This window comes from Triticum urartu, chromosome 3 (assembly GCF_003073215.2).
Source record: "Triticum urartu cultivar G1812 chromosome 3, Tu2.1, whole genome shotgun sequence".
Lineage (NCBI taxonomy): Eukaryota > Viridiplantae > Streptophyta > Magnoliopsida > Poales > Poaceae > Triticum > Triticum urartu.
Window position 1 is genome coordinate 699,379,141 of NC_053024.1, and position 22,690 is coordinate 699,401,830.

The following is a 22,690-nucleotide window of genomic DNA, read 5'->3' on the forward strand; positions in this document are numbered from 1 at the left end:
TGCGTCGGCCTAATAATTCTCCCTCCCCCACACCCTCCATCGCATTACTCACCTCGGGAACCACCATGGGGTCGCCCCACCGGTCAGCCGCCGCGATACGTGCCAAATGGCACGGGAAGTCCACCATTCGGCCCATCGTGAACCAATGTCCTCGGGCCAGCTTCGCGCGTCCACCACCACCCCATCGACGTCGGCGAGCTCCAGGCGGCGCCCTCGCCGGCGGATCGAACCTGGTCAGAAGATCAGCAATGCCGTGCCGAGATTTGGCACGCAGTCGCATCAGAATCGCATATCACGCGTGAGGCGTGCGTCGCACGGGAGCGCGTCGCACGGGAGCTTGTTTTCGGGTAGAAATCATAACATAGTTCGGATAGATAAAGTTCATGTCCGCCACCCGCGCATGCAAACCCACGTCGCCGCCATTCCCATGCATGCATGCCTCAGGCGCAGACAACGAGATGGCCCAACGGTCCATCTAGCGACCCAGCGGGTGAGGCTGGCGTGGGACGGCCCACCCGAATTAGGCCCAAGCAAGCGTCGCGCCGGGCACATCCCAGGGGTGCAGGGAGTTTAGTCCCACCTCGCCGAGCGAGCGAATCTAGCACCGGTTTATATAGCGGGCTGAGCTTTCCCTCTCAAGTTCCTTTGTAAAGCGGGCAGCACATTGCCTAACCGTCTCCGTCCCTGCCCTGTGGGGCCTACTTGCTACCTGTTATCACAATCTGACGGGCCTCTACATCCTGGCCCAATAAATGATTGGGTTACTAGTCATAGCAGGCCGTTGAATTTTGAACTCTAAGCGGCAAGTAGGCGGGCTTTTTTGTCATATTTCATTTTTTGCATTTGTCACCATTATTTCCATTGCAGCCAGTCCATCATGCTGCATTTTGCACTACTAGGAAAAAGGCTATAGATGGAATGGACACTAATGGCGCACCTGTCATGTGGTGTGCCACTACTATATAGCAGTAGGATCACATCACAACCATAAGTGTTCTGCACCAGCATCATAACAATCACATAACTACATAACAAAAGCAAACTTGTTCATCATTACAAAAGCAAACTTGTTCAACATAACAAAAGCAAACTTGTTCATCATTACAAAAGCAAAGTTGTTCAATATAACAAAAGCAAACTTGTTCAACCACATAACTACAAACTGAGACACATAATACAACAAACAACTCGATATCCCCAGTAGTAGGGGTCATCCCAATGATCCTCCGCCTCTTGCCATTGCTTCAAACCTTCTTTGATGGTTTCGATTTTCTTCCATGCCTCGTAGGTGACATACGCATCTTTCGCTGCGTACTCGATGAGGTTGTTTGGCAGTGGGCTGTCCCCCCATAGTTTGTGGTCCAATTTTTTGTTGATCTTCTGCTTCATTTCCTTGTAGGATGGGTGGATGAGGCTGGCTGCAAATTCAGCCAAAGACTGCCACTTCTTTCCATTGTTTGGAACTCTCCATTTGTGCTGCATGTCGACGTACTTGTCGGGGTTGATCTCCAAACCAGACAACTTCATCTTCTCCTTGTCACCTCCAATGGAGAAGCCAACAAAGGTGTACAGCTTCTTCTCCTGCAGGAGCGGGCGGAGTTCCTTGGGCCTGCATCAAATTAATCCGGTGCATCAAATTCATCTACTTCAAAAACTTCAGAAACTACTAATTAGACAGAAACTTCAGAACTAGTATTGCATCTACTTCATAACTTCAGAACTAGTATTGCATCTACTTCAGAACTTCAGAACTAGTGCATCTACTTCAGAAACTTCAGAAACTACTAATTAGACAAAAACTTCAGAACTTCAGACCTAGTATTGCATCTACTTCAGAAACTTCAGAAACTACTACATTAGACAGAAACTTCAGAACTTCAGAAACTTCAGAACTTCAGAACTAGTATTGCATCTAGTTCAGAACTTCAGAACTATTGCATCTACTTCAGAAACTTCAGAAACTACTAATTAGACAGAAACTTCAGAACTGGATGTTTTTACCATTTGGTTGCCGCGGTGATGTGGTATACCAGGACGAGATCCTCCACGCATAACTGCAGAACTGCAGCCATTTGCGGAGGTTCGTCTTCCCTGGTATACTCGACATCAACGCCGATCGACCGAGAAAGCATGCCGCCGAGCCTCCTCCTGATGTCACGGATCCTCTTGTCGGCTTCGTCTGGATTGCTGGTGCATACGACATCCAGCTTATCCTTCAGGTGGATATCAACCATGAGCGGCACGGTGTAGTCCTGCTTCTTCCCGGGGACCGGAACGTCGTCGTCGACCACCAGCGGCTCCTTGCCAGACGCCTCACCACGGTGATGCTTGGCAGACGGAGGGGAGTTGCTCCACGATGCCTCCGCCATTCTCTTGGCAGACGAAGGGGAGTTACTCCATGATTCCTCCGCCATTGCCCTCCTGGCCAGCGATGGTGGAGGCAGAGGGGAGTTTCTTGATGGTGGAGGCAGAGGGAGGCAGAGGGAGGAAGATGGAGCGGCAATGGAATGAGGAGGGAGGAAGATGGAGCGGCAATGGAATAGGAGGGGAGTTATCTGCGTCGTGGTCGTGGGGAGTTGCCAGTGGAGGGGAGACGTGGGGAGTTGCCTCGAAAACTCAAACGTCCTGCCCTTTGGCCCTCGAAAACTCTGGAGGGGAGACGTGGGCCCTTTAGTTTCTCCTGTTTCTGAAACAAAACAAATAAATAACAGCCATATTTCGCTCTAAAATTAATGATCACTGCAACCATATTAGGAGATCAAAAATGGCACCAAAACAGTCACTGCAGCCATCCAAAATGGCACCAAAACAGCACAAAACAACATCAACCAAAACAACATCTAGTGGCGCACCAGTAGTGCGCCATTAGAAGGCAAAATCGGTGCGCCACTAGCATGCCTTTTCCTAGTAGTGTTGGCAAGAACAAGCTAGAGTTGTACACACCCTGATTTAATGCTGCATTTTCCAAGTTTTTGTATTTTTTTGAATTTTTTTGAATTTATAATGCCCTCTAGACTGACTGCTGAAAACATCGGTCTATGCCTCAAGGGGGCATTGTAAAATAAATTTCTTCAAAATTTTCTTTCATAGACATTTTTGGCACATGTGGGTCACCATGTACAAGATAATTTGGGACCTGCATGCAAGAGTCGGGGACCTGCATGCAAGAGTCGGGGAACTGCATGCAAGAGTCGGGGACCTGCATGTGAATAGTGATTCATCAAGGCCTTGACAGCTACTGGCACAGCGGCTGCCGCCCGATTTGCATGCAGCGAAGATGAACGTGCATGGAGGTTTCTCAAAGATTTCCAAGCACACCCCAGTGGGCCCCGCTTATTTAAAAAATATGTCAGTCATTATTGCTCTGTAAATGAAGAATATGCATGACAACCATAGTAAGGGTGAAGAATCATATTCATCCTACAATGAGGACCAACGCTTGCTAAAATCACCTCGATGAAGGTATTTAAGCAGGTAAAGGAGCTCGTCGAGGGGCGAGGTGGGACTATTTTTAGTTAGACGAGAACAATGAACGAGATCATACGCGACGTGGGCCGTCCGGAGCTGCAACCTTGGATGGGCCGGTGTTTGGGTCGACGTAGGAAAACGGCCTGCCATGCATGCATGGCGTAGGTAGTCTCGCCTAAACAATGGACACGCACCGAGCCAGCCATGCAGACCGTGGGATCGCGCGGGAGATCCGTCTGGCGGCCGTGTGTGCGTGCAGAAATACATCACAAAAATTATTCTACTCGACAATAATAATTGCTCCATGCTAGCCCTTATTCCTGTTCGAAATACATCATCATTCTTAAAGTTGGACATCAAATGATACACACAGAAAATGGAAACGAAAGATATCAAACTAATACAGTAACATGGCAGTACAACCACACTTCACTAAATTACTGTCACGATGAAATAGAATGTAAAGACCACGTCACACAAAGCTGAATGGCACACGACTTTCTCTGGCTCATCGTCGGTTCATGCTGTATGTAGATATCACAGTTCAGCCTCGAGATCCTACACAGAAGAATACAATAAATCACATGGACATCAATTATGAGTAAAACACATGCAAAAAATAAATATGAACATATTTCGTACCTCTAGCAATTTAGCGCATTTACGTCGATTGTGACCTGGTTTCTTGCAATAGCCACAGATATTCTGTGATCTTGACTTCTTTGTCTTTGCCTGCAGCCTTTTCTTCGGTGCACCTCATCCTGGCACATGCATGGGATCCAGAACCTTATCAACTTTCTCCGAGTGCGGCATCAACGGGCCAAACCTAATGTTGTTATGCTGAGCATTAGTTGACTCCTTGCTGTCAGCTTGTTCAAAACTTGATTGCTTGCCATGATGTTGTGCTTGCAAAAGCATCTTTAGACGGTGATAGTCCTCATCAGAGTGGCATGCCTTGAAACTTGCGGCGTGACTACAATTCCGTAACTCGCGGTACCTCTGCAGGCTTACCGAATAGTCATACATCTGGTTTTTTCTGATAGGTGCGTATGCACATTTTGCATTCATAGTCCACCTAGTGGGAACGCAACAACTGGGCAGAATTGTTTGTTTTAAAATCCCCAATATGTAAAAAATGTGGGAACATGGTGTGCCTGCGCATTCCAGCTTACGGCAAGAACAACTCACCCTATGCAAAAGACCTCCTTGCTCTTCAATGCGCACTTCAAACTTTTTATCCATTCTTTCCTGCTTGAACACAACATAAGTGAAATCTTCTGATCCATCTAGTATCTCTCTGATCTGACATTTGCTGACAGCATCGATGCTCCATAAGACCATCTTAAAGACACTAGGTGTGAAAACTGTTGCGGTGTGTTTCTCAAGCGGCGAAGCATTTTCCTCTGTAAATGGAACGGGCTGCAAGGCTTCGACGTCATGGAGAGCTTCGTTAATCCGTCGCGACGCAAGGCAACGCTCATAGTGCTCTAGCATTTCAAACAACGACATCTTACCCTCAAGATGCGTATGTAGCACAGAGTTCAAGCTCTCACTCCTCTGATTGCTGCTCAATCCTAGGAAACAATGCCCCTCAAGATATTGAGCACACCACAACTTTCTCATCTGATACAGCCAAGACTCCTCACTGGTTACTTTATTCCGTTGTAAGAATTGTATTCATTTTATCTCATGATCTTCAATGGAAGAAGTATCATAAATGAAAGATCCGAATTCCTCCTTTACGTCGTCATCATGCGGATGGCGTACAATGTTCTGCTGAATGTGCCATATACATAGTCTATGGTTTGAGTCTGGCCAGACCACCCTTATTGCTCTCTGCATTGCAAGGTCCCCATCTGTGATCACAGATATCGGATGCTTCTGTGCCATGCAATCAGAAAAGGTCTGCAACATCCACTCGTATGCCTGGCTTGTTTCATGAGAAATTATACCACAGCCAAAAATAACAGTGTTGCGGTGGTGATTCAACCCGACAAACGGCACGAATGGCAGATTGTATTTGTTGGTTCTGTATGTGCTATCGAAAACAATGACGTCTCCGAAAGCCTCGTAGTCAAGCCGTGATTGACTATCAGCCCAGAACAGTCCCTTCAGATGGCCATGCTCGTCTACCAAGTACTTGAAGAAAAAATCCACATCTCGCTCTCGCCTCGCCATCATGTGCATGATCACTGTATTAGCATCACCGGCACTGATTGTCTCCTGCTTATTAGCATGGCAGAAATTATAAATGTCCCTCTTTATGCATCCAACCTTATCAAATCCACCGTATTGAAAGCACAAAATATCCATAATACGGTATTTGCGGATCCCACATTTTTCCATGTCTGCAATGTCCGCTTTCTGCTCATCGCTAATTCGTCTGCGAACGCAGTAGACAAGAAAGATCCCGTGGGGCTAGAGGATGGCTGTGCTCATCGATGAAATCCTTGACAAACCACCGACCGGTTTCCTCCTGTCTCTTAATGACCAATTTAGCATTACACCCAACACGAGTTAAACTTCGTGGCCTCCTCTTTCTATCTTCCATCTTTCTTTTCATGTGCTTCTCTTCGCGAAACCCTTGACGACTACACACAATTTTCCTTAAAATTATGTATTTGTTGGATCCATCCCACTCAACGTAGCTTTTCCTCACACTAAAACCTTTTTCAAGAGCATATTTGTTGTAGAATTCATAGCCTTCAGCCTCACTATCAAACATCTTGCTGACAACATTTAGATACTCGAACATACTCTCATCACTTGCATACGCCATGTCTTCCTGCATATGACATGTGAGGGAAACCAATCATCAACATCTTTCTGTTTATCAATGTTGCAGGTGTAAAATAGCTCATAGGCAAAGACAAGTGCATGGAAAAGACTTTGCTCATTTGACATGTGAGGGAAACCAATCATCAACGTCCAACAAGTAGTATCTCATCTTCCTTTAAACTATATTTCATGCACTATGCAAACCTAAAGTGATGATGACTTTAATAAACTAAATTAAGTGAACTATGGAACCAGTATCTCATCTTCCTTTAGTATATCTCATCTCAAACGTCAAGTAAGTCATTTTTTTTCTGCGGTACCAAAGGAAGTAAGCAATGCCCTCAACATCTTACTTAAACAAACATGATGCGATTAGCTCAAGAGAAACTATGCCACGATGAAGCTTTCCATTCGTTGTTCTAGTCCGTACCCGGATCTTGTGGGGTTGAGGTTGTACTGCATGCACGGTGGAGGGGCGCAACGGCCAAGAGAACGAGCAGAACGCCAAGCCGAATTCATACCTTAAGGATGGTACGCGCGAAGAGATGGGATCGCCCGCCGCGGTCGCCGCTGATTCAGCCGGCGCAGATCCGGCCTTCTTCTTCTTCGGTGACGGCGTGGGGGGCTGGGGTTGGTTGGGTGGAGGACGAGGACGATGAATTTATTCCTCTCGCCGGGCAGGTCGAGGACGGAGAAGATCAGGAGCGGCGAGCGGCGACGAATAGATCGGAGGAGGATTCTGAACTGGATCGAGTAGACATGGATCTGGTCCTCAGGTGATCGGTTCAAGAAAAGATATTTCCCCCTGGACCATTATGCCCTTATCGCAATTAACATATTAAATTTAATCAATTAAAATTCCCTGCAAGATCTGACGGCTAATAAAAATCAGACGTGATCAGACATGTAAGTACTGCTAAGTACTCCGAGTACTAACCCAATCACCGTAAAACAGCTCATGAAGAATATATGAGCCATGGCCGTTTGCAACAAAATTGTTCACTAGGTCCCAATAATCATGTAGAAAGTTCTCCAATTGGCGCATCCTGGCCGGCCGGCCTGCTGGCCGCATGAATTGATTGGTGGATGGTGTAGACTGTAGACTTGCTCATGGCCACTGGATAGTCGCAGACGAAATGCACCACTATTCCACTGGAGTTAGTTTGACTGAGTGGAATAGCGGGAACCGATTGTGAAATAAATTATCTCCAGCGGAGGCTCCCATGGACCATGGTGAACGTACTCTGCATGCCGATCTACGATTCTTCCACAGATTCAGCCGGTCTTCACCGGCTGAACTTTCGTTGGTCAAAATCAGGATGAGAGGAGAAAAGCCAAGGCCGGACCAGGAAAGTTCAAAGCTTCGGGCGGGACTCCGATCTGATTCTGGGCGCATATAAAAGATCCGTCCCTCCGCTACCATTCTTCCATTGTACCCAACCCAACACACCTCAGGCTTCCTTCTTCCAGCAATGGCGGCTCTGACCGGTGCAGCGCTCCTCCTCGCCAGCCTCCTTGCTCTTGCAGCCATAGCCAGCGGCAACACCGAAGGTGACATCCTCTACTCGCAAAGGCTGGCGTGGAAGGACCCCAACAACGTGCTGCAGAGCTGGGATCCTACCCTTGTCAACCCCTGCACTTGGTTCCATGTCACCTGCAACAACGTCAACTCCGTCATCCGAGTGTATGCCGCTTCTCTTCTCTCCTCCCTCCCTGCTCTCAAGGTCCAAATTAGTTCATGATAGGAAGCTACTACTCTGCTTTGCTGCAGTATGCACGATTCGTTTAAACGTTCAGAAGACCTTTTTACTTGGACCTTTTCTACTCTCTCCGCAGAATATATAATTAAGAGGAATCATAATTGTCGTTCTTCCTCGCTGTGCAGGGACTTGGGGAATGCAGGCCTCTCAGGCGCCCTGGTTCCTGGACTGGGACGAATGGTGAACCTTCAGTACCTGTAAGTACTACTGCAACTTGCTGCACAGTACAGACTTGTCAAGTTACACTCAGAATTTCCTGCATAATGATCGATCTTCTCATCTTCATAGGGAGCTGTTTGGGAACAATATCAGTGGACCGATTCCAGCAACCCTCGGCAACCTGACACGCCTGGTCAGCCTTGATCTCTACGACAACCGTCTCACCGGCGCGATACCAGCCTCGCTCGGGAACATCGGGACGCTGCGTTTCCTGTAAGAATCTTGCTGCAGCCCTTTCGGATGACGAGAGGTTGAAATGCTTATTGTCTCCAACTGCTGAAAACAATCTGTTGGTGTTTATCTGCAGGAGGCTGCACGGGAACAAGCTTGCAGGTGGTATACTGTCGTCGTTGGGCCGTCTGACGAAGCTTCAAACTTTGGAGCTTCAGGAGAACATGCTGACCGGCACAGTGCCGCTGGAAGTCCTCTCTCTTGTTCTTCTTGGGGACTTGACTGAACTGTGAGTAGCACATACAGTTTCATTTAACACACCTCCAGAAATTGCATCCACTTTCCTCCTTCCTTCCCCAGTGACTTCCACTTACAGTATTTTTTATCTTCATGCAGTAACGTTGCCAAGAACAGTCTGGCCGGCACTGTCAAATCATCTAAACCAAGAGGTAGGGATGCATATATTTGTGATCTGCAGCTCTTGACGGATTAAGTTCTCCAGTTCTATATTTTTCTGTGTGTGTACAATACATGTATAGGTTTGGTGCTTTAATTTGTGCTAACAAGAATTTTCCAATTGACATCATTTGCAGTAGCTACCGTCATCCAGGACACGCTCAAGACTACACGTCTACATGCTGAGCAGCACTGACAACCTGAACTTTTCTAAGAATAAACTGAATGTTTTTTTTCCTTTTGAAACTGCTGGAAGAGGCTGTAGCCTTTTATTCCGTTAAGAGCCCCTAGCTTACATCCATTTCTAGAGAGAAAAAGGGAAAAGGTGAAAGGTAGTTGAACACATTGTAATCAGTGCAACTTCATAATAATGAATCTTTCTCTGCACCTTTAGTGCATATCCAGTGTTATCAGTTTGGTATATTTATATCTCAGGAGAGTATAGAAACCCTTGACACAGATGGCTCGGAAACACCATTCCATGCAGTTTCCCTTGCTGAGTGCGAAAACGGAGCATGTGATGGCCATTAGTGTTTTGATGGCTCAGAAGTTGTCTCTGAGTATGCTTATTCCAAATAATTGTGACTTGGAGCCATCTGAAATAACCACTATTATCGATGGCTTTTGTTTGAAGATGTCCACAATAATTATCATTGTATTGAAAGAGTGAGACACAACTCCGGCTTGTAGGCGCGACCACGGGCCGAGCATTGGCTTTTGTTTGAAGACGTCTACAACAATTATCATGGTATCGAGAGTGTGATACACAACGGCATGTAGCAATGATAATTAGGCACGACCATGGGCCAAGCATTGGTGACCAGTTATGTTTCTTAAAGAACAAGATGAAAGGTTTCAACACTAAATAATGAAGAGCAGTTAATGCAAAATATTGTGGGAAAGAGCCAAATCCAAGCACAAAACACTTATTGATATCTCACACACTACGGATTTATATTACTGAGTGTTAGAACTGAACAACCTAGCAAGCAGAGTATAGTAGAAACTGAAAGAGTAACTTGCAAGGATTAGAGAATACAAACACATTGGACACGATGATTTTCCGGTGGTTCGGATAGTTGGCGATATCTACTCCACGTTGATGGAGTCTTTGAAAAAAATGTCTCAAGATCACAAGGATCTGGAGTGCGTCACCAATCAAGTCAACCTATTACATCATGGTTTGCACCAAGAAGCCTCACTAAGGGGTAGATCTCGACACTTGGAAGATGATCTCTAGGCTTTGTATGAACTCTTTGATTGCATCACAACTTGATAATTGAAGGCTATCAAGTGACTCATAACCGTCTAGGTGGCACACACAACCCTTAGTACTCCTCAAAACATCTTCCATCAAAGCTCTTCTCAAGAACCCATAAAATTTCTCTCACACACACAAAGGTTATGAACGGTGTAAGAAGGGAGGAACACCAGGTAGGGGTTCAAGAATAAGGCAGGAGCTTATGGAAGCAGAGAGGAAGTGTTCATGGAATCACTCCAACAATCATCATTTGTCCTCTCTTCTTGCTTGGACCTCTATTCTTCAAGACTTGAACTTGTGGTAGTTGGAATGGAGTGGAATGACTTCAATTTTCTTGCCACACGAAGGGGCATTCAAGTCTATATATAGAGCTCGGCATAAATATGAATATTACCTTGAAAAAGTAACTCATCCAGTAGAACCGAAGAATAATCTCAGAATTAGTGGACACGTTCAAAATTTGAATGGCCAGAGCAAATCATGTAAGCCTCGCAAAAAACATAGTACTCGTAAGTACTAGGAAGGAAACTGACGAAGGTTCTCGACAACAAAGTTGGATCTTTTCTTCATTCATGGAACTAGCTCAGAAGTACCATGTAACTTTGGTTTCTCAGCGGTATCGCAGTAGATGGAGCAGTCCTAAAAAAGAAACTACGTAAAAATAACAAAGTCAGAGCTCAAATGTACTAGGTGGAATTGCTCAGAGGTACTCGACATATAATGTGACCATGTGGAAGCAAACTTAAAAATGTTCGGATGTGCCATATGACAAGTTATGCTTTGGATTTTGGTTATCATTTGTTTGCTAAGAGCTTCCAGGATATGGCATTTCGTGGGCTAATTAGGAAAACAACATTATTGCCGAGACTAGAATGCATGAGCTAAATTTAGAGCCAGGCATAGCATGTAAATCTGTTTGCTCTATCCTTCATTTTTTTTAAGTCAGATAATATGTATTTTTTTTAGAAAAGGAGGATGACCCCGGCCTCTGCATCTGCGCGATGCATATGGCCACTTTATTAATTATTCTCACAAAACCTTATAAAGTCATACAACAGTAAGACTAAAGCCGCCGTCTAAGCAACAAACTGTCGCTACACCTATCCAGTTGATGATGGGGCGCAGATAGCCTGTGCCTAATACCAAACAGACATCGCAGCCAAGCCTAACATCTAAGACCTGAGACCCCAACCTAGCCACTTGCCGGGTCTGGGGCACACACTGGTCCGACGTGCTCTCAGAGGCCGTCGCCGCCAACTGTCATCGCTCCATCTTCAGAACTGTACTAATGCATCAACCTTACTCGGTCCAGCTATCATCGATGCCACCACGGCGCCCAACGACACCTCCTCCCTGCGCGCAAACAGCTGAACACGTCGCGGTCGCCACTGATACACCTCAGCGCCATACTGCCAAGTACCACCAACCGACACAGCTTGAAGCCCTTGGAGGATCTGCCGTGTGTAGCACCTGCCGACCGGGCATGACCAAGCGTAGCACCTGTCGGCTAGGCATGACTTGACATCTCCACCGAAGCTCCGTGCAAGACGAAGTCGCTCCACCTCCTGCCTCTGACTTCCAGCGCTGCTCCACAAAATGATGCTCCCAAGAGAGAAACGGCACCGCAGTGCCGCCATCGTCCGGTCTGGAACACCAGATCCTAGGGTTTCCCCCGGAGCAATACGAGTGGGTCAACGGTAGTCACATGACGATGCCTTCATCAAGGTAACGACGTGGAACGCCGCCATCGCCCGTCGTCGGCTCGGTTTTCACCGGCAACTACGTCTCCCCGACTCGCAGGTGGTGCCAGATGACGGATCCCGAGATCCGAACACCCAGCCTCAGGCCAACCACCTCTGACGAAAGAGATCACCACCACCTCCGACTGCATCGGTCAGAACAGATCTGATCGGAGGTGCCGCCGACAAGACCGCCAGGCCCTTCATGCCGCCGTCGCCGATCTGAAGGCAGCATGCACGCCACAGCAGCCAAGTCGGCCGCCGCCGACCGCAGCCGTCGTGGCCGCCCGAAGGGCCATCCGCAGCGCCCGCAGCCCTGGCCTCTGCCGCGCCGTCCGAGGACGGGCCGGCCTCCCGCCGCCTGCAGCCATCTGCCGCGCCGCAGATCCCAGATCGGTCGCGCCACCACACACCTTGGGGTCCGCCCTACCCCGGAGACGCACGAGAGAGGAGATCCCCCGCCACCGCCGCCGGCCCTCGGGCTTTGCCCGTTGGCGTCTTCCGACGGCGGCGGAGGGAGAGGAGGAGGGAGTTTGCGGCAGCGGCGGCTAGGTTTCTGGCCGCCCGAGTCGCCCTAAGGGGAGGACGACGCGGACGAGTAATTGGATTTCCTAGCAATATATGTATAGGAACAGAGCTGGTTGGCGAGCTGAGGCAAGCCTTGCACATGAGTCTGACAAGTGCAAGGAGGCTGAACAGAGTAGTCATATTATAAACAAAAATGATAAAGAATTTGGAGGATCCTATTTTCGCGTCGCCATACTACCCTATGTCTCGCTGTAAGATTAAGGAATCATGAACTAATGGATAGTTCTATTTGCATACGACAAACCTGTATAGCATAGCGTGGTAAGATTATTTTACCTAAATGTATGCTTGCAAGGATTTCAGCGCTCGTGGAGTAGTGTGTGCTAATGCATGCATATATTTTTTCTTATCCATCATCTAGTAAGCCAATCAGGCAAGTAGTGTAAACACCCGCCCCCAAGTGGTTCATGGATTTCCTTCATATGCTCCGATGCAACGACCAGTGACACAAATTGCATATGTATGAAGGTGAGCACGTCCATGGTCCTCGCTAAAGGCTCCAAACACAACTATGTCCCACTAGCTTGTCAAATGACTGTGAGTGTAGTCACTGCAGTGAGAACGGTCATTGGAGCTGAGCATACACTTACGTAGCGGAATCTCTTTAGAGAGAGGGAAATTAAGACCCTGTTTGGTCCAGCTTTTATCGACGGATTCTGCTGCCGCGCAGCAGAATCTGAACCAAAGGGCGAACCCAGCAGAATCTGATTCCAGAAATCCGCTGTCAAAATCTGAACAAAAAGCGGAAGCAGCCCAGAACGTGTTTTTCAAAATCTGATTCCACTGCGGGGCAAAATCTGAAAAGGCTGTATCAGCTGGTTTGCTAAATAACCTACATCTTTTTCACATCAAATTTTTCACAGCTGTTTTTCCACAGCATATTTATCACAACTGCTTTTAGAAATCCACGGTCGAACCAAACAGGGCCTAAGGCTGAGGTACGACATGGATTCTGGGATGTGGTCACAATTAACAAATATATAACCAATGCACTCACCCACCTTCCCTAGAGTAAACTTGGCCTATTTCCTTATAAAGGATGCACCGCTTCTGCAGTCTTCGTGTATCCCCTAGCTATGTATCAGGATAATACTGACTCTACTGAACCAACAAGCAGCTATGTATCAGGATAATACTGACTCTACCGAACCAACAAGCAAACACACACACGTGCGTGCACACAGTGTGTGCGTGCGTGCGTGCGTGCGTGTGTGTGTAGTTTTGATGGATTGGAACGACGCAGCCCGTTATGAATGGGAGACATGCAGAAGAAAATCATTTGTGGCGAACCAAAAGCATACAAAAACAGCGGTCCTGCAATCGGAACCCTTTGGCATGCGCATGCATCAACTGGTGTACGTTTTCATTTTGTACCTGGAAGACTCAATTACAGATTGGTGCTATAAAGACACATCTATGACGAGCAATGCTACACTTCCGCGCAGCTTTTCATGGAATAAAGGTTACGGACAGGCATGGCATCGTTAGGTTGGGAGGAGGAGGGCCATACCCCTGAAATTCAGGGGTAGGGATGGATTAAAGGCCGCCACATCAGTACATAGGACAGCTTCCGTGAAACTCATCGGTAAGCGGAGCATTTTCGCATCTATGACACACTCTTGGGCCGAACTATGTACGATGCAGTCATTGCAAAAGGTTACAAAAATAAAACATGCGCCAGAAAACATAACGTACAGAACAGAAACAATTATTTATACACGTTTTTACCTGTCTTTGTTTTTTAATAGATGTCTAGTTTTTTGATACATGTTATACATTTTTCATATATAGCAGGAATTTTTTTATACATGTATGTGATTTTTAAAATACATGACTAACATTTAAAAAAATGTATTGATGTTTACGTTTTCATACACATTGTACACAGTTTGTATACATAAGGAACATTTGTTTTGCATCCTTAACATTTTTCAAATATAGATTTTGCCATCTAATTTTTTCATACATATTATACACATGAAATATTTTTTATACACATTTAACATTTTCAAATACATGAATAACTTTTTTGTAATAAATCCTTTGTTGTCTACTTTTTTCATACACATTGTACATTATTCGTATACACCTAAAACATTCTTTATACGCATTTAACATTTTTCAAATACATGACTAACATGTTTTTTCAAAACACATGGTTTTTAAAAAGAACCGAATGTGTTAAATATTTTTCAAATACACGTTGAAACATTTTTATAAACTACACGAGCATCTTTTACATTGTATAAACATTTTTTCACAAACACAATTTTTTGAAAACATCAACATTTTTTCAAAGCTATCAACATTTTTTAAAACCACGCTAACAAATTATTACACCGTGTTAACTTTTTTCAAATTTATAGTTTTTCTAAAATTTTAAGTTGGTTTAAGTTTTTGGAGTATATTTGTTTTGGAATATATTTTTGAAAATATGAGCAAAAGATAAGAAAAAACAAACACATGAAAAAAAAAACAGAGAAGAAAACAAACTAACATGGGCCAGCCATAGCGACAGGAAGGCTTTGCTGCTTGAGGCAAAATGTTCTTCTGGGTCGCAAAAAGTGACATATAGCGAAATCACTAAACAGAGGGTATCCCCTTTAAAGGTCACTCTCCATCTCCTCTCGTGGTGACAAATGGCACACTGCATGTGGGACATATGTCACAACCTAGAGTTTGTGCAGTTTCGTAGATTTGCTTTTTCAAATATTTTATCTCTTGAACCGTGTGCCAAACGGTGTGAGTTTTCTTCACACCACATCATCACCTACAGTAGGACCAATTGGTCAGATTTCATGTTAAAGAGTGATCAATCGACCATTTAGTGCTTCTCAACCATGACAGTGAAGGTTCCTAGTGTTGATGCCGGTTGTTGGAGATTCACAAAATTACTAGATTTCTTTCTTGCAAACATTTAATGCTTTGGTGGCTTTTCGCACTGGTCGCAATTGAGGAGTTAAGCTAAAATAGTTTTGTTACTTTGTGGAAAACGATGTCGACAGCTAGTTTGGATAACTGACTTGTGTAGGTCCAAGACCGGTTCGGCTCCTCTGCAGCTGAATTATCACTGTACGGGTGCTGTAGCTTTAGAGAGTTTTTGTTTACCGGGACTTTTTTATGTAGGGATTAGAAAAAATCTTTCTTAGAGACTTTTTTACCAAACGGGAGGGACTTTTTAGAGACTAAATTAGGCATTTGGAACTAAATGAAGGAGACTCTTAAGAAGAGTCTTTTTGGGAATTTTGGGGATTTTTCCAACAATGCTCCTCCATGCACGCATTGGCCCGCCATCCCATGGTGTTGTTTGATTATTATTTTTCTATATAATAGGGGCAACATGGTAATTTAATAACCTATAGCAAGGGATTAGGAACTTTTTAATTTCTGGAAACAAACAGGAAGGGACTTTTTAGGGACTAGAGACTTTTTAATTGGGACTAGAAAAAGTCACAGGACTAGAGAACCAAACACCACCTTAATATCTACCATCCATTGTAATCTGATGGTTCTCCTTAATCATGTTAATCAATGGAAACAAAAACCTATTAGCTCGTGAGCTGCACTGCTTCGTTCTCATCGACGCCATTAGAGGCTGTTGCGGCCGGAAGTTCTTGGGACACCACCGTGGAGGGCATGGCAGTGGTTGATGAAACCGTTCAAGGAGAGCGTGGCTGCCGAGGCGTGCTTGTCCCCTCGTCTGGCTGCTTCCTTCCTCCATGTCCAGGTCTCCCGTGCTGCTCCGGAACATCGCCGCCGTGGTGTTCCTTGTGGAGGTCGGTGGGATGAGCCTCCTTGTCGCCCTGTTGCTTGTGGAGTATGCCATCTCCCTGCTGCCATCTTCCGTCATGTCCAGGTCGCCTGTGCTGCTTCAGAACATCACCGTCACCGTGTTCCTTGTCGAGGTCGGCGGGAGGAGCCTCCATGTCCTCGTGGAGTATGTCGTCGCCCTGCTGCTTGTGGAGCATGTCGTCGCCCTGCTGCTCGTGGAGCTGGCTGTCATAAGCAACGCCATCGTCGTCAACTCGTCATAAGCAGCACCGGATGCTGTAGCCGCCGGCATCACGACTGGCGCGGACGAAAGCGGGCGTGGTGTCCGGCGGCAGCGGTACCTGCGTGCTCGGCAAGCAGGTCGAGGAGGTGGAGTGAAAGGAAGAAGACGTCGGTTTGACAGAGACAGATGGGGAGAAATGAGAGCCTTCCGATTAGATTGAACGGTAGATTGTACAAGTAACTGTACCGGTCCAAGACAGATCAAGGGCGCTCATTTTTGCTTACGTGGTGAAAGCTGCCACTATGAAAGGTTAAGAAAAAAGCACGTGTGGAGATTATATACAAATTGATTGCGAAATTTAGCTTATGCCTTGTACAACTCAAGCTGCTTTAGGGGATCCAAATTGGCGTCGAGAGAATTAATCGCATTCAAAGCTCTAGACTTGACTTGCGTGTCCCTCTATTATTAGTAGCAAAACACTATTGTCCTTTTTTTTCTGACAGAAGTATCCCTTCCCGCATCTGAACTTTCAAATATAACCATCATGGAAAACAACTAATTTGTCGTTAGCTTTTCATCGGGTGAACGGCAAAAAAAAGGTTTATCATCATCAGTAGATGGCAAAGAAAAAACTAAAAGTAAAAATCTGGTTTGCCGTCTGTCATTGAAATGGGTGACGGTAAAAGAAGAAAAAAAATGACTTCAAAGAATAACTATCTGTGATTTTTATTACAGACGGGAAAGTAATCTCTTTGCCGTCTTTAATAAAAATTGCAGGTGGCAAAGAAGAAACACACGTCGCGAATCGATCTCCCGGATCGATGAGGTGGCACGATCTGCACCCCACGCTGTCTCTAGCTGATCTCTCTCTCGCACGCCCCCACCACGTTCTCTCTCTCCAAGCCGCCCCCACCATGTTTTCTCTCCCCTTATCCCCGCACTAATCTGTGTGTGTGTGTGTCTCGCGCGCGCGCACGTAACTCCCCAGCTGCCCCGCCACGCTCGTCGTCAGCCACCCCGCCACGCTCGTCGTCGGCCACCCCGCCACGCTCGCCGCCATCGGCCCGTCCTCTCTCCCTCTCCCTCGAGCCGGCCCCATCCCCCGTCGAGCCAGCCCCGTTCCCATCGCCATGGAAGCCGTCGGCGGCCTCCTATCTCGTGTCGCCGCCCGCTCCCCAGCGCCCCCCCCGCCGGAGGCCACCCGAGACGCTGCCGCCTCCCGCCTCCCGCCACTCGCCGCCATTGTCCTACTCTACCTCGGCGCACCTCTATGCTTCTCCTCTCCCAATGTGTATCACGCCACCATGGATGGCCATGGCAGCCATCGCCAGCCTTCGCGCCCTCTTGCGCCTCCGACCGCCCGTTCATCTCCTCTCGTGGCCCAACGCCAGGTCGCCCGCGCAGCTCGCGTCGACCACCACTGTTGCCCGACGCCAGGCCACCCCGTCACCCACTGTACCTCCTCGTCGCTTCGCCTGCACATGCCCGCCGCCCCGAGTTGCAGCACATCAATGTGTATGGTTCGTTGTTACCACGCCGCAGCTCACCGCCACGAACTCCATCCGAGGGAGGCACTCCGGCCACCGAATGGACATGAACTGGGGTACGAATGATGAACAGGAAGCACAATCATGTTTTTTTCGTCTGTTAGACTACGAGGTTGACGACAAAGCGATGTAGGGGCCCACCTGCTAACAGAAATCCATAAACCCCTCTTTGTCGTCCATCGCAGGAGAAAACATGACGGCAAAGTCTTTGCCGTCACCCCGATGAAAAGCTGACGGCATAGTATCTCTTTGCCGATTTAGGCTTTGCCGACTATATTTGCTGTCAGCTGACTGATGGCAAACTCTTTGCCGTCTGTACTTCCCTGACGGCAAACTGCCAGATTCCGTAGTGAGCAGAAGCTGTGTTTTGATTTTCGGTTTGCAATTTTTTTCGTCCCCGAACGAGATGGCCGAAATTCGGCCATTTCAAAAATTTCAGTAAAATCTCGGACGCAATTACAAAACTAAAATTTGAATTTTAAATAAAATTTGTCCAAAATTTGGCCGAAATTCGGTTGAAAAATTGAAAACAATCAGAGTAAAAGTATAGTAGTCAAGGAACATTGAGGGGCACGTACATAAATGTTTACGGAACAGCTTTGGGGATTGAATGCTCTGCATCAGTCGAACATCACTATCAGCTCCAAAAGAAAAGATTGAAACGAGAGGTGCTGCAGAGTTGAGGATGAATCACCGATGGATTCAGCTGCAGCCCGCAGCCAGCAGAGGCCATCGGGAAGGCGCGAACGTGGCGGGAGGGCAGGCAGCAGGCTCGAGCAGGGAGGCAGGCGGCGACGAGTGGAGGATCTGGGCGGAGCGCCGCCGCCGCGCACACAGGAGGAGCAGGGGATCGTGAGTTGTTCGGTTCGATGACGTTAACTTAGGCAAACCGAGCGGAGGCCCCAGAAATGGATTGGGCCAAAAAAAATAATTCAAACTGGGCCGAAAATTATGGCTGGCACAGACATTTACCGGGCCCAGGCGAGATGGACGAAATTCGGCCGAAAATTGATTTTTTTGGCCGAAAATCAAAACACAGCAGAAGTACCGAAATGTTGTCATTTTTTGAGCTCAAGAAGAATATGTGCCGTAGCCGTTTGCAACAAAGTTTCTTCACTGTGTCCCAAAATCCAAGGCCTTCCAGCAGATGAAAGCTGTCCATTTGCATTTGGCAGAATACGAATAATATGAGAACATGAACCGTGGCTGTTTGCCACAAAATAGCATCACTATATATGTGTCTACGTCCCAAAGTCCACATCCCTCCATCACAAAGTTCTTCATTTGGTACATCTTCGGCGGCATGAATCTGGTGGTGTACGATGCAGCTGCCTCGTGGCCACTAAATAGTCGCAGGGGACAGGAGACTACACCACCAACTTGGTGAGTGCAACGAGCATTGTAACTGAAGAATCAAATTAGTTGCCTGAGTGGAAGGGCGGGAGTTTTCGACTCTGAAAGAAAATTGTCTCGACCGGAAGTTTCCACGGTGTATTCTGCACTCTGCACACTCTGTAGGCCAATCATTCAGAATTTCAGCTGCTCTGGTCTTCACAGGCTGAGCTTTCCTTGGTCAAAATTGCAAATGCTATACACGAGTTACTACTTGCACGTATTGCCCTTCACAAGAGCACAAGTCAAAGGTCAGTCACCAGGAAAGTTCAAAGCTTGGGCGACGCTCTAGAACCGCATATAAGAACCCGTATGCTCTCCTCTAGCATCTCAGTGCACCCTGTCAATACACCTCAGGCTTCCTTCCAGCAATGGAAGCTCGCACTGGGGCAGCACTCCTCCTCGCCGGCCTCCTTGCTCTTGCAACCATCGCCAGCAGCAACACTGAAGGTACTAGTACTAAGTACATGCTAATTAGTTTGCGATTCTCGAGTGAGTTCATTGCTGCTCAAAGGGTTTTTTGCTGTTGATTTACATACGATTTTTTGGTATCCGAAGGCGACATCCTTTACATGCAAAGGCAGGCGTGGAAGGACCCCAACAATGTAGTGCAGAGCTGGGACCCCACCCTTTTCAACCCCTGCACTTGGCTCCATGTCACCTGCAACAGCGACAACTCTGTCACCCGAGTGTATGTTTTTCTTTTCTCTTCCTTGCTCTGAAAGAATAGGGTCGGTCCATGGCAATGGCATGGATGGAAGTTGTTACCACTCCTTTATGCAGTATGCACAGTTGTTTGCAACATTCAGAAACTTTTAACTTGGGACAAAAATTGCACTCCTCTTGCTGAATCTCTGCAGATTGATTGAATCATACTGCTTGTATTCTTCCTCACTGTGCAGGGATTTGGCGGATGCAGGCATCTCAGGCACCCTGATCCCTGAGCTGGGAGGACTGAAGAACCTTCAGTACCTGTAAGTACTACTGTGACTTGCTGCAGAGAGTGCAGACTTGTCAAATTACACCCAAAATTTCCTACGGAATGATCTTCCCATCTTCACAGGGAGCTGTTTACGAACAACATTAGTGGATCCATACCAACAACCCTCGGCAACCTGACAAGCCTGGTCACCCTTGTTCTCTACGACAACCTTCTCACTGGCACGATACCGGCCTCGCTTGCCAACATCAGGATGCTGCGTTTTCTGTACGAGTCTTGCTGCAGCAATTTTCAGTTGAAGAGATGCTAAAATGCCTATTTGTCTCCAACTACTTAAAACAACCTCTTTTTTTCCTTTTTTTTTGCGGGGTAACTACTTAAAACAACCTGTTGGTGTCCGCAGGAGGCTGTATCGGAACAAACCATCTCACGAAGCTTGTCAAGTTGAATCTTGAGGATAATATGCTGACTGGCACAGTGCCGCTGGATGTCCTCTCTCCTGTCCTGGTCGGGGACTTGGCTGAACTGTGAGTAGTACATTTACTTTCATCCTTCACTAGTGACCTCCACTGGCATAACTTTTTTATCTTCACGCAGAAATGTTGCCAACAACAATCTTGCCGGCACTGTCCAATCATCTGAACAAAGAAGTAGGGATCGTTTTTATTTTATATTATTTTTTGCATGTACTCCCTCTGTTCATAAATATTTGTCTTTCTAGAGATTTCAATAAGTGACAACATACGGACTAAAATGAGTGAATCTACATTTTAAAATATGTCTATATAAATCCGTATGTGGTAGTCCATCTGAAATCTCTAAAAAGACAAATATTTAGAAACGGATAGAGTACAATGCAATGCAATGCATGTATAGGGTTGGTGCTTTGTGCTCATGAGAATTTTCCGATTGGCACCATTTGCAGTGGCTGTGGTCGTCCAGGACGCGCTCAAGACTACAGGCTGAGCACTACTGGCAACCTGAACCGTAAGAATAAACAGAATGATTTTTCCTAAGGCTGCTGGCAGTAACGGTAGGCCTCTAGCTGCATCCTGAGCTTCTGCAGACCTTTGTTCATTTAAGAGTCCGGGGCTTACCTCCGTTTCAAAAAAGAAGACAAAAGGAGAAAGTTGTGGTTGAATGTATTGTAATCAGTAGCGACTTCGAAATAATGAATCCTTTTGTGCACCTTCAAGTTGAGATGTGTGTGAGTGTGTCTCGTTTTTTTCCGATAAAAAATATTTTTATTAACTCAAAATGTAGCATTAAGCAGATACAAAACATGATGAGCAATACACGGCCTTTGCATAACTAAGAAGCTTACGGCCAAACACTAAAAACTGACAGACGATATTTTTTTTGAAAGATCCAGCATCACTGGCATTCATTGATTATAGCAGGAAGCAACGGAAAACAACAAGGTGGTGAAGGTCCTAAGACCAGAAGATCCGAAGATCAAAGAAAAAGAAAAACAACAGCCCTAATAACTGCAGCACAACACTCCATACAATTCATACTAGGCAGCGCAGCTCCGACTCTAATGGTGCACTAGAAAGGAAAACAAGGCGAGGTTGGCGTCACGAAGGATCACCAAACGAACCGCCTATCATGTGTCATCGTATACCGCCGGCCCCTCACCGCGGCTTCGACTTCACAGCAACAGCAGTCGAGGCACTCCCACGAACACGTCGGAGAAGAAGCCGACTACCACGACCAAGGCCACGTCTCCGACATTGCTCACCGCCGTCAACATTGCCACAGAAGCCACCGTGCATGTCCAGTCGTAGGAAGCACCAAAGGGATCAAAGTCTTCAAGACGGCGCCCTAAAGAGGGGAACGACGTTGAAGACGCCGCCGCCGCCCGACCCTGCAGTAGGATCTGGGTTTTCACCCGAAGGACTTGATCCGGGATAACTGGCTGTGAGATTTCCGATGACGCCTCCAAGGAGGATAGCGACGCCCACAGGCGTCGTCGTCGCCCACAGGCGCCGTCGTCGCTGGCCGGCCAGCACCGGCCAAGCTTTCACCCGGAGCAGCCACTCCCACGCAGCAGGCCGAGGTCGACCCGTACCTCCATTGGACCGTGCACCCCCACACATCGAGCACGCCACCGCTGTGCAGGGTCACCAGCTAGCCTTCCCGACGGCGGGCCCGCAGAAGACCAGAACGGGTCCTGCACCCTGCATCCAACCGCAGCCGGAACCTCCCTGCTCCAACAAGCGGCACCCGGGCACCACCAACAGCCAGCAGTACCCTTCCCGAGCCGTCATCCACGGACGACCTGGCAGATCCAGGCCCGCCCTCACCTGGCTTCCCGCTTGCGCCCGCAGCATCCTCCTGTGCCACGCCCGCTGCAGCCCTCGCATGCCGCCTCACT

General features: G+C 47.1%; 1 protein-coding gene and 1 pseudogene across 1 annotated transcript; both read left to right on the forward strand.

Moving 5' to 3' along the window:
• Positions 1-7,660: 7,660 nt before the first annotated feature.
• Positions 7,661-9,252, forward strand: LOC125549259 (leucine-rich repeat protein 1-like). Its single transcript, XM_048712711.1, has 6 exons — positions 7,661-7,930; positions 8,132-8,203; positions 8,295-8,438; positions 8,533-8,685; positions 8,793-8,845; positions 8,990-9,252. Exons 1-6 carry the CDS (start codon positions 7,719-7,721, stop codon positions 9,046-9,048), a joined length of 693 nt encoding a protein of 230 aa, XP_048568668.1. The 5' UTR covers positions 7,661-7,718; the 3' UTR covers positions 9,049-9,252.
• A 10,440-nt stretch (positions 9,253-19,692) lies between these two features.
• Positions 19,693-21,508, forward strand: LOC125549260 (annotated as a pseudogene).
• The last annotated feature ends 1,182 nt before the right edge of the window (positions 21,509-22,690 follow it).